Source organism: Epinephelus moara, chromosome 23 (genome assembly GCF_006386435.1).
Source record: "Epinephelus moara isolate mb chromosome 23, YSFRI_EMoa_1.0, whole genome shotgun sequence".
In the NCBI taxonomy this organism is placed as follows: Eukaryota; Metazoa; Chordata; class Actinopteri; order Perciformes; family Serranidae; genus Epinephelus; species Epinephelus moara.
Window position 1 is genome coordinate 23,220,625 of NC_065528.1, and position 13,038 is coordinate 23,233,662.

At 42.0% G+C, this 13,038-nt stretch overlaps 1 protein-coding gene across 1 annotated transcript in view; it reads right to left on the bottom strand.

Moving 5' to 3' along the window:
* Positions 1-387: 387 nt before the first annotated feature.
* The window catches only part of LOC126385156 (voltage-dependent calcium channel subunit alpha-2/delta-1-like), a 164,467-nt gene continuing 151,816 nt past the window's right edge, over positions 388-13,038 (bottom strand). The window contains exon 40 of the mRNA XM_050036726.1: positions 388-7,381. Coding sequence (XP_049892683.1) covers positions 7,259-7,381 — 123 coding nt within the window. The 3' untranslated portion in view covers positions 388-7,258. The remainder of the gene's footprint in view (positions 7,382-13,038) is intronic.

A 13,038-nucleotide genomic window follows, 5' to 3' on the forward strand; every position in this document is an offset into this window, starting at 1 on the left:
ACCATTTGATCAACATGCAATAGGGAAAACAGGAATTACTGTAAATTTATGACCAGAGAACATTACGGGTCGTTGTTAATGGACGTGTCCTTGAGCCAAATTCAATGTTGTAGAGAGATGTGGCTGGACCTACGCCTCCATCCTTTCTTTTCCTGGACATTGTTGATTTTGGCTGGACGTCATTTTCTGATGTTGGCTAGACACTGGGAGAGCAGACTCGGGGTGCTTCCTTCTCATTTTCACACACATTTGGATGGGAAATGTGTGTTGGCAGTGTGACAGAAGTTAGTAACAGAAATCTGATCCGCTGTGAAAAAAAAAAAGCGGAGATATTTTGCAAGAAAAGGACATGAGCCAGAACTCTAAACGCAATGCAACAGATAGTAATCATAAACTTTTATTCTGAATATACCTTATTTGCACATGAATAAACACGTTTTTTCCTCCCCAGGATTATAAACATTGCTCTTTTTTCTTTTTGTTGAGAACAACATCAGTTTTGTACAAATTTTTACACGACTGATTCTGGAGAATCAACTTCCTCTAAAGTGTTAACATGTTAAAGCACAATCGAGGGAGCCTGACAGAGGGGCCCACTGAGGCCCTCCCAAAGCCGAGTCTGGCGAGGGGCGACGTGGTGGACGCCTCCATCAAGAGCCTGCCTTAAAACCGAAGGCAGAGAAAGATTGACTGACAGGCCCACCATTCGTCTGCCAAGGAGTGGCAGCAAGGTAACAGACACAAAGAAAAAGAAAACACACATTAAGCAATCCTCAAGATTCCAGAAATAAAAAGGGCCAACCCACACGATCCATACAGAGAGCACCAACAGAGTCAAAAACACTTCATATCACATCGAGAGTATATTATTCCTGAAGTGACAGCATCTGATTTTTAGCACTTAAGAGTAGAATGGAACATCTGGACAACAATGCATGTTAACTGTGCATTTCTAAAAGCATCCAGTTGGAGTAGGTGGTGTGTATCATCACTCACTTCATGTCCGTACAGTGTACATCTCTGCCTCAAGTGATTTAAAGGACCATACCAGTGTTTTTGCAATACAGTGACTCATGAATATTTCAAAGCCTATTACTGCTGACCATTTCCACTTTTCCCCATATCTATCATATATAAGGCATTTTCTTTCTTTTCAAGCTGCCATTGTTTTCCATTAATTTCTGTACAGCTTAAAAATCAATCAGCAGACTCTTCAAACATGCCTACGTACTTCCCCGAGTCTGCTCACCGAGTTTGCACATCGAGTCCGAAACTTTCATTCCTCACTAAAATTTTCGGGAGAGGTTCGTCTTTCTGCCTTTTGCCCTGATGATGGCGCTAGATGAAAAGTATGGGGACCATAGGAGTGATCACAATTCATACAAATTTTATGGCGTTGAATCCAATAGCTGTTAAGACACAAAAGTTAACCTGGTTGCGTTAGATTCAGGGGGCCAATCTGAGAAACATGAACGTCTGTACAAGATTTCATGGCAGTCCTTACGATAGCTGATGAGTTCAGCCTGGACCAAATCAATGGACCGACTAGAGCCCATGGATGTAGAAAACTGGTTACAGCGACTGAGACGCGCCTGGTCATTCCTATGAAAGTTGCTCAGTGGCGCATGAAGCTAAAAATGTTAGACGTCCCGAGTATAAAATTACCCAGATCTTCCGCATCATAGGACCCATAGAGCAAGCGTCCTAGAGACTTTAGCCAGCTGAGCGGCTATCCTCCTTTTAGCCTTCTGCTAACTTGAATGGCGATAAAACGATTTAATTGTGCGACTTTTATAGACCTTCGAAATGTTATCTGATCAAATGGATGTTGTGATGCTCAAAAAATGTATCCACTGATCTAGATCTGTGCTTCCCAACTGGTCCAGCCATGGGGTCCAGAGTTCTCCTTTGTCATTCATTCAAGGTCAGCGCAATTTAACATACTTGCGCTTGGCCATGTCGTCAAGCTATTTTGCTGTCTCTGTCAAGTAGCTGTCCGTTAGTCACTCACTCTACAGCAGGAAACGGCACTTCAAAATAAAAGCAGACTTGACACTCTTGTGATTTACCTACGGCCCATTCAGAATGGACCCACAACCCACTTTTGGTCCGTGACCCACCAGTTGGAAACCACTGTGTTTTTTGGGCTAATGCCATCACATGATGGACCTGGAAGTTGTAGTTACATAGTTTGTACACTTTGGCAAATTGGTAAAAGTCCAGCTCTCTTCCTGGGGACCTGCCAAAGTCACTAACCTGGCTGAAAATCTGAAACACTACAACTAGTTTGCGAAATACTCTGCAGTAATAGGTATTTCTGATTCGTAGTCACTGGTCTAAACTTGCTAAATCACTGGTAGGGTCCTTAAATAATAGTGATTCATACATGGCTTGAACCAATCAGACAGATTGAGTAGTGCATTCAAACATCCCGCTGGCCAATCAGATTCTCCTTCCCAGCTGACTCAGACCAGGGCGGAGCCAAATGCTGTCCCCCCAAGAGAAAGGCAGTAATAGCTGATCATACCTTATCATATCATGAACAAATGCCTGACACTCAGAATATTTTGCTTCCGAACACTACACACTAAAGCAGGAGCACACCGGATATGTTTTTTTCTTTTGAAACTCAATTTGTAAGCCACTATCATGCAGCACAGGGAAACAATTTATGAGACTTACATGTTGCCTTGGTAAATTGCATAAATATTGTATTAAGATAATAGGTTTCTCCACAAGAGAATAAGAGAGTCCCATATGGCACTTGATATTCTTGAGTGTTAGTAAATAAGGAGCATAAATACCATTGTTAGTTTCACCACATTGTTTTTGTTGGAAGGTTATAGTTTAAGATAGAGGAAAACATTGAGAGAGAAAAGTGCACCACAGACCACTTGGATAAGTTCCTGACGCTGATGGCGCTGGCGGTGGTTTAATAATGGGGGTATTATCAAACCAATGAGACGGATAAACTTAGCACTCCTTGATCGGGCTCGGAGGAATGCATACAACATTAAAACTGACATTATCCAGTATGATGCAACGGCAATTAAAACAACTGTGAAGAGACAAATGTTAGTGGTAATGTGGTGCACACAGTTTAACTTGTGGTTTTCAGTTCCCCACAACATTAAGTAGTTTCCTGCAAACATGCGCCATTGTTTATAGTTTACACACTTATAAAAGATTCACTCTCTGGTTTTGTTTTCGTGGTGTAATTAATGCCGCCCCCCAATTAGTTCTTCTATTTATTTAGGGGTGCTATTAGGCAGTAAAACAATGGAGTGTGTCCTTAAAGTATCTGATATCACTTAACTGTTGTAATGTAATGGTTACTAATATAACCTGGGATTGTCATTTCATACCTGGAACCAACAGACACCTAAACCATGATAAAATTGTAGGGCTGCTCATTGACTACGTTTACATGCACATTATTCCACTGTTATCTGGAATACGACAAAATTCTGAAGTTCATACAGGTCATATAAACAGCATTTTCCGTTTGGATATTCTGAATGTAGGATTCCAAATGATCGGAATATTGGGGTTTTTACGTCAGTTTGCTACACACTGTCTATTGCCCGTTTATGTTCAGCTCAGTGTGTTGTTATGGATTCATTGTGCACAAACCAAATTGCCAATAGTTTAGAAGGCTTTGGGGTAGTGATGCATGCCAAGAAGACAAGCTCACATTTCTGGTCAAAAGGAGAAATGCACCTACTTTAAATCATCATGAAAGACTTGGTTATCAGGTTTTATGCAGGTTTTTGTGGAAACGTTGCAACCCCAGCTATGTTCACGTGGTCAAAGAAATCTGCCACTGGTGGAAAACTCTGAGAAAATATGCACAGCTGCATGTAAATGTGGATATGAGTGGGATATTCATTTTCATTAGCCTTGTAAACAGCTTAGTAGGAATATCAGGCCTCATTCACAAACATTGCGTACGTACAAATCCACACTTAAAGGTCATATGTATAGCTGTTTCATCAAAAACGAATATTTTTTCAAAAATAACACATCCACAACACGTCCAGAAAGGTGTAGAATTAAAGTCTATATTTTCCTGAAAAAAATAATTACAGTAGAGAAATAAATGTTTAGGAAATTTTTACAGGCCGAAAATACGTGGCAACCTGTAGAATTGAAGAGGGTGAGTGTGAGTGCGACACCTACTGGCCGGGAAGTATGAATCCTATATCTATCCCCTTTAAACCGTACTTAAGAATGTTTTACACACAAATCTGGGATTCATCAATATTTTCTTACCTGAATTTGTTCAAACTCTGCAAACAAATTTTGATGTGCCACAGGCCCTGCGTACGCACAACCAATAAAGTCCCTGTTGTAATGTAAAAGCTTTAACAAACAATATTTGAAACCATTCATTGAATTCATTCATTCATTTTCCGTAGCCACTTTTCCTGTTGGGAGTCACGAGAGGGCTGGAGCCTATCCCAGCTGACATTGGGTGAGAGGCAGGGTACACCCTGGACAGACTATCACAGGGCTGACACAGAGAGACAGACAACCATTCACATTCACACCTATGGGCAATTTAGAGTCACCAATTAACCTGCATGTCTTTGGACTGTGGGAGGAAGCCGGAGTACCTAGAGAAAATCCACGCTGACACGAGGAGAACATGCAAGCTCCACACAGAAGGGCTCCCCCACCCTGGTTTCGAACCCATGTGCTGCACCACCGTGCTGTCAATATTTAAAACCATTAATATTATATACTTATTTGACGTCTTTACATCCTCATAACTAAATACTGAGTGTCCCAGACGTAGCTTCATTGACTCTGCCTTTGATGATGGCTACTCCCACCAATTTTTTGTGCCACAAAATTATGATTATTATTATTATTAAGAGGCATCTAGGGTATATAAAAGATTCTGATGTACCTCCAAGCAGGTGTTAAGACAGCATATCTAACCTTGCTGGAAGATATTGTAGTCTATACCTTCAGGAGAGAGCGCATCAGAGACATGATAAAACATGTTTGAAGAGAGTGACAAACGGCTAATTAACTTTTTCACCTTTCTCATCGGCGGCCCCAAACTGGTGTTTAAGGGCTTTCATACGTGCACAGAAACAACTTCAGCGCCCTCTGTAAGATACACCTCTGGGCAAACGTATGTCCTGAGATAGAGGGGGCGTGGCAGTGTGCTCATACACGTGCCTGTCAATTGAGGATAACTCTGAGTCACTAAGATACACATAGTGGAAAGAACAAAATGGTCTGGTGTAAATGTGTCATGAATCCAATGTTAATTTTGCAACGAGGCCCATGTCTTTTTTGGGAAAAGGGCAAAAAGTGGAATATTTTGTGCATGTAAACGTAGTCATTGACAGCAGCGACGAACAAACCATCAAGTTTACAACAATCTCACGCTTCCTGATATACTATTTCCTGCCTGGCTGAATTTATGTCTTTTAATCTTTAATATTGTATGAAAACATAAATTAACACCCCAAAAAACAAAGCACTTTAACATGGATTTTCATCCTGAAATTAATTTTTTTTTTCTGATCTATAATTAGTACCGCATTGCAAGTTTGGATTTGGTCCTGCGAGATTTGTTATTCATTATTTTGGCAGATCTCTGATGAGTGCATTTCTTATTAAATCTGACAATTTTACTGCGCTGCGCTCGAACAAGATGACACTATCAGTAAAACCACCTACGGTGCCATCTGTTTACTATCACGGATACGTTCGGCGTGTTTTATATTTGTAACTAATGGAAAAGAAGGCACACAAAATGAAACAAGATGAACTTATATTGGAGGAAATGAAATACAGCAGTAGAGAGGATCACAAGCCAAGTGATTTCTGCGGGGTGATAACATACCACAGTGTAATAAACTGCAAGAGGGAACCTCGCGACCACATCGAGATAGAGGTTCAAACTGTGAAGACAAATAATAGCTGCACTTTGAATCGCAGTGCAGATAGTAGTCATATAATTTTAAAAAGTGACAGCAGCAAATAAAATGTACCGTCAAATAAAAACTCTCACATCCCCCTCATTCGTTTTCCCTCCTGGTGGCGATAAAAGAAACAGTAGCACGCCGTCCTGTCGCCTCAGTCAAATAAATAGTAAAACAAATAAATACTCTTTCCATTCAGTAGCCACAGTCTGCAAAGCTGAAGCGTTCATCTGAGTCACACAGTCCACATGGCACTAAAGAGATTCTGTCCACCGAGCATGCATAGGAGACCAGCCAGGCTCACCCTGATTGGTTAATACGCACTATGGCAACAAAGTTTTCATTGGAGCAATCAAGTCGGAAAATCTAGATAATTTACTACTCTCGATCGCGGCTGATGATTAAATGATCAGCGACACTCAGCAGCAGGCCCTCTGTGGCAGTTGAAGGGTTGGTTTCTGAGCATAAACATAACAATGAACAATGATTTCCACACTGCAAATACAGTATCTACTGTACATGAGAGAACACTGGGGTGAAAGTAAGAGACATCTTTCGAACCCCCAGAGACACTGTGAAAATGTTCTGCGTAGTGCTATCTAGAAAATCAGACTGAGACAACATTATTTTCAGCAACCCAACGGAGGCAAACGAAGGGCATGAGGTTGTGATGTAACAATTTGGCATCTCGTACTGCAATCCTAGCCGAATTCTCAACCACAAAGCAATAAATACCTAAAAACTAACCACCGCAAATTGATTCAAAATAAACTGCACGCTTGCAAAAGGCAGCGCTGTTTCTGGCAGTGGTGAATAAAACTGCTCAATATTAATAAACAGCAAGTCCCCCCCCCTACCCCTCCCACTCCATGGTGATTTAAATCCCTCTAATACTATAAGGCAGTCCGATCTCTTTCATCAATGACATCAAGCCAGAGAAAGTTCAGAAGTCGCCAATCAAAATTAATCTCTGGATTCCTCTAATCTCAGCTGGCGGGGAGCGTTGAAGAGATGAAGGATAGGCGTAGGTTGAGTTCTTTCTTATCTTTCAACCCATATCTTCCAATAAAACATTTCTGTTGTCACTTGTACCCTTGCAGCGGGTGAAATCGCTTTGAGAAACCCCCGAAAATGAAGGTATCAAAAGGAGAAACTGGCAGGATGTAGGGGGCTCACAGGTTTTTGTTTGTTTGTCACAAGCTCTTCTCATCGGGCGTTCGTCATTTCAGTGGCAGCGTTGCATGCTGGTTGCCGTTTTGGAGATAACAGAGAGAGAGATAGGGAGAGACAGAGGGGGTGATCAGGGTGTTCAGAGGTCATGATGGGATGGCGTGGGGTCTGGAGCCAGTCAAAACCCAGAGCAGAGCCAGCTGAAGGGCCACCATCAGCCACAGCGAGGGGCTCAGGCTGGACGCCCCGCCACAGTCAGGGTCCTCCTCCTGGTGTGGAACGGGGAGAAAAAGAAGTGAAGTTACAGACTGTCAGAGCCAACATATTAAACTCTTACCGAATGACCGTTCACTAAGCCCCTCCCCTGAACATGACTGTCCAATCATAGATTAGTGACCATAACTTGGCACGGCAAACCTGTCAAGCTTTCTCCGTAGCAAAGGTGTGCATGGAGCTGTAGGATAAGTGATGTAGGGCTGCCCCAGACTAAGAATTTTCCCAGTCGACCAATAGTCATCATCTAGGGCCATTAGTCGATCAGTCGCCCGCATGTTTACGATATTAATGTAATTATTAGATTATATATTTTGGGCGGGGCAACACAATGGTTTGAGTTTAAGGTGTGAGAAAGAATAGTATCAGTAACATTGTTAACACTGTGCTACATTACAGAGAAATACAAAACTGCACTAATGAACCTTCAACCTTACCAAGCGTCTAGCCTGGTCGACTATGACTGGTAGGCAGTTTTAGCTTACATCGATTTTTACATGCCATTGAGTGCATAGTTATGATCCCATGACAGGATTGCAAAAGTCAGTTGAAAGCATTAAAAAGCCATCTGCTGACAGTGTTTCTAACACATTCTTGAACCTAATGTTCTATAGCTATTAAACTTTGCCTGTTATCCATTCACAAGACAGTCTTTGATTTTTTCATCTGAAGCCTGCTTTTGTTTACCTCTGTTTGAAATCAAAGGGCTGTCTAGACCAAGAACAATAACTATAACAACTATCAGTACATTGTTTTCAAAATAGTTCTAACCCAAGTGGATGGCAGAGTCCACACCACAAGTATAATGACAACAGTGCTGCTATTTGGGTTCACTTTCAGAGCGATTTGATGAACAATAGAAACACTGACAAACATTCAAAATCTGTCCGCATTTATAGGGCATCACATTTAACAATGGCAGACAAGACTGTGACTCATGACTGAGGTTTAAAAATACACACCCCTGTTTGATAAAAGAGTCTTTATGAAGACCAAGAAAGAAGAATGACATATAGGATGCAACCAGGTTTACCTTTGGAATTAGCAGTATGTATTATGTTATTATTAACTGAGATGAGCAGACAATTATTTGTTTCTCCGTGCAATGAACAGCAGGTCATCAATATGTATTTTCCTAAGCTGCTGATTAGGGCCAGGTATCATTTTAAAAACTCCGATACTAGCATCGATACCAGTACACTTAAAGTGATACTGATACCAATAGAGTACTTAATTTGTGCTCGACTTCACTACATCAAAGACTGTATGAGTTGTTGCAGCTGTTGCTGCGGGACATTTAATAGAGTCACACACACACATTTTGACAGGGCTAACTGTTAGCATCACATGGCTAACTTCACCTAACTATTATTACCAGGTTTAACGATGAGTTGAGCCATTTAGGTGTTGGTGTGAGTTTATTAGTACCCTTTAACAGCTCTGTGTCGGATGTTAGCCTCTGCTGCTGTGTTAGCTCATGCTAACCACGCAGACATTAGGAGGGGAGCTGCTCTGGTGATGGCAGCAACAGAAAGTTTACTAATCGAGCCTGGTCTCACTCCAGAGTCGACGAAATCCAGCGCTTGGGCAGTGACTCTTGGCATCAGAAACCAACGAAAAAAGGTGTCCTTTAACGTTGGTATGATATGTGGCTGGTTGCCGTTACAGTTTAAAAGGTGCGAGGCGGCATCCGGGGGAAACGCGGCAGGACGAAAGTTAAGGCAGTGAAAGTACAACTGAGGCGGGCGGGAGGTGTTCGCGTCCAATAAGATTGTAAAGCCATACCCTGTTCTTTTTTACTAAACCTGACCACGTGTTTCTGTTGTTGAAGGAAATAAAAGTCTTTACCTTGTTGTACCAACATAGTTTGTTTATTTTGAAAGAGACTGTAAGTAAACAGTAAATTTCCTGTGAAAATGGAAGTGTATTTTGAAAGAAGACGATGCATGTAACAGGCAGAACTTGACACGGTGTCCCAGAACGTCAACAACCAACGCACCCAGGATACCTTGCATGTTGTATGCAGATGTGGAAAGTACATGTTACGAGGTCGGAGTGAGAATGTGTTGGCTGATCCCATGGGGAGTCTGGACAGTCAAGGATCAGAACCCCGGTGTAAAAAGGATCGAATGCAGGTATCGTTTGACTGGAGCAGTTCAATACCTCTCAGTACTGGGTTATTTTGGTCAATACCCTGAAGGTATTGAGTTCTGATACCCAGCCCGACTGCTGACACAGCTGGAGCGTGCAGGGAATGCTTGGTGCCACAGTTTACAGATTGTTATCATGCATCAGTGTGGATGCTGACATCATTATTATTATAGTCATTGTTGTAATTATTGCTCTTGGTGTGCACAGCTATATGCTACCTTTATCATTGTTAACTACACATGTGCTCTGCGACAACAGAAAGCTTGACAGGTGTAGCATGTTAGCAACACTAACTAAGGGGTGTGGGGTTAAGCAAACGGTCAACCAGAACTATGCAGGGATCAAACAGGAGGTCAAGACATATAAAAAAGCTTCAAAATGTCTTTTTTATACTTGACTGGAAAACTTTGAGCCATAATGTCTGACCATAACTGATTGGCCACTCTCACTCTCTGCGTGCTTAGCATCTGGAGAGGTACAAGGGGAAAGAATGCCTCGCCTCGATATGTGTTTGGAAAGGGAAAAAAAAAGTTGAGAATCATTAAAAGAGACGCACAAACGTCTGGATGCAAATGAGAAGTGAGTGGCCTGTTTTAGCTAGCGTCTCGCTACATCAGTAATCAGATGTCAGTAGAGACAGACACCGGAGTCTATTGCCTGAGACAGACAATGATAGATGGGGGAAGATGTAAAGAGTGTGGCTTGAAGTTCAAAGTCAGGTGAGACGGATAAGAAATGTTGGCGAGAGACAGAAAGAGACCGGGAGGTAAGTTGGGGGGGGGGGNGGGGGGGGGGGGGGGGGGAGGGGGGGGGGGGGGGGGGTGAAGACAGATGGTGGTACAACATAAGAGAGAGTGACAGGTGAAAGAGATAAGGGAAGGAAAACAATGGAAAAAGACACGAAGAAGTAGAACAAAGCCGAAACAGTCAGATGTGAAAGGAGGAGACGAGATAAGGCGAGGAAAACAAACAGAGTAGAAACACCAGGAGAAAGGGTGCAAAAGTTAGGAGTCAAAAGCAGTAAGATTGAGAACAAGATAATGACAACATGTTAATGAAAGAGAAAGCTAGCGTTATGGGACTGACCCGAGACAGCACATGAACAGTGGCAGCAGTAACATGAGCAGAGAGGAAGCCAATGGGGAGCCTGCGCTCCTTCGGCACATGGCCTCATCCTAACCATCAACAGCCAATCACAGAGCAGGAAACAGAGAAAACAGAGAGAAAGAGAGAGTCATGCAGCAAAAGGTCCACATAGTTAGCAAGAAGTTAGGAAGCAAATATGAGCAGAGAAGGCAAGAAAATTAGTTTAGACAATAGTAGTACAAGACAGATGCGTTCACTTGCGAGACAAGAGTGTGAGAGAAAAAGTTAAGAGTGTGTGGGTGGATGTTTGTGTGTGTATGACGGTGCAGGCGTCAGAGTTAATTCATAAGACCGACAAAGTTTGACACTGGAAAAAGACTATAGAGTGAAAACAAACAAAGCATTCGAGCGCAGAGGTTTCACACGCAGAGATTCTGTGCTGCTCATAAAAATGTTTGTTTAGCTTAGTTATTCATAGTCAAGCAACAACCGACCGTTCGTCTTTGCGTGGGAAATCTGCACACATACAGCTTTCGAGGGATTGCAAAAAAAAAGGCATGCACCATGTAAAGATATTAGTAATGGAAAGGTGCCATGGGTAGAATTTCTTCACTGATATATTGTTTCCATATCAGGAGTGCAGATTAAGGATTTTGGGCTGTGTCCAGTGAGACTAAAAGCTTAAGGTTTTTTTTTTTTTTTTAAAGACTGCCTGAAATCCTTCCTTAGTTCTTTATTGGTCCCTTATATACTGCTGTGCTACCCTTTATTTTCCAGGTGAAATGCCAAAACAGATCAAGTTGTTTCATCTGGAGTATGAATTTGGAAGGGAAAAAAGACCAATAACAGGCACTTTGGGGGTTGGGCTGGACGATACAAACTAAACTGTCACATTTACCTTTATAACACTGAATGTGATGATAATGTTAACAATATTTTCTTCCTTCATTGATTCGTAAGTTGAGCTTCTGTTTCACTGTCATTAATTGTTGTATTTACACCGGTCACTTTATCAGGTACACCTGTTCAACTGCTTGTTAACACAAATAGCTAATCAGCCAATCACGTGGCAGCAACTCAGTGCATTTAGGCATGTAGACATGGTCAAGACGACCTGCTGAAGTTCAAAACGAGCATCAGAATGAGGAAGAAAGGTGATTTAAGTGACTTTGAACGTGGCATGGTTGTTGGTGTCAGACAGGCTGGTCTGAGTATTTCAGAAACTGCTGATCTACTGGGATTTTCACACACAACCATCTCTAGGGTTTACAGAGGATGGTCTGAAAAAGAGGAAATATCCAGTGAGCAGCAGTTCTCTGGGTGAAAATGCCTTGTTGATGCCAGAGGTCAGAGGAGAATGGCCAGACTGGTTCAAGATGATAGAAAGGCAACAGTAACTCAAATAACCACTAATTACAACCAAGGAACCAACGGTTCAGGCTGGTGGTGGTGGTGTAATGGTGTGGGGGATATTTTCTTGGCACACTTTGGGCCCCTTAGTACCAACTGAGCATGGTTTAAACACCACAGCCTACCTGAGTATTGTTGCTGACCATGTCCATCCCTTTATGACCACAGTGTACCCATCTTCTGATGGCTACTTCCAGCAGGATAACGCACCATGTCACAAAGCTTAGATGATCTCAAACTGGTTTCTTGAACATGACAATGAGTTCACTGTACTCCAATGGCCTCCACAGTCACCAGAACTCAATCCTATAGAGCACCTTTGGGATGTGGTGGAACAGGAGATTCACATCATGGATGTGTAGCTGACAAATCTGCAGCAACTGTGAGATGCTATCATGTCAATATGGACCAAAATCTCTGAGGAATGTTTCCAGCACCTTGTTGAATCTATGATACAAAGAAGTAAGGCAGTTCACCTGGTACTAGCAAGGTGTACCTGATAAAGTGACCGGTGAGTGTGTACTTTCTGTTTAAAGCTGCTCTGATCAATATTTTTCTATCAATAATTGAACTGTAGTGATAAACCCACTGAGTGTTATCATTCAGCTCTTCAACATCACTCAGCCGTACTGTGTGTTTTAGCATCTTTCAGCTCTTTGTTTTGGTTTTTACGACCCACAACTTTAATGTTTTGGTTTCCTTTAACTGCTCTCGTAAACCCATTATATGCTGACTGCCCAGCACTAAACGGTAGACAGACTAAGGGATTTATCTTCATGATCTATAACACGTGGTCTAAAGTGCATTGAGGACATGTTTTGTTTTGCTAGTTAAACACCACACAATATGGGTGCAAATTAAGGTGCAAGGGGCTAAGGGGTTATATTTAGTCCCTTAATTCATGATAGGTGCATTATGGGTGTAAGATGAATTCTTTAAAAGCTGCTATTTACATGGAAGATGTGGCAAATTGGAGATGGGAGCAGTTTTCTGCTGAGAGTGATGC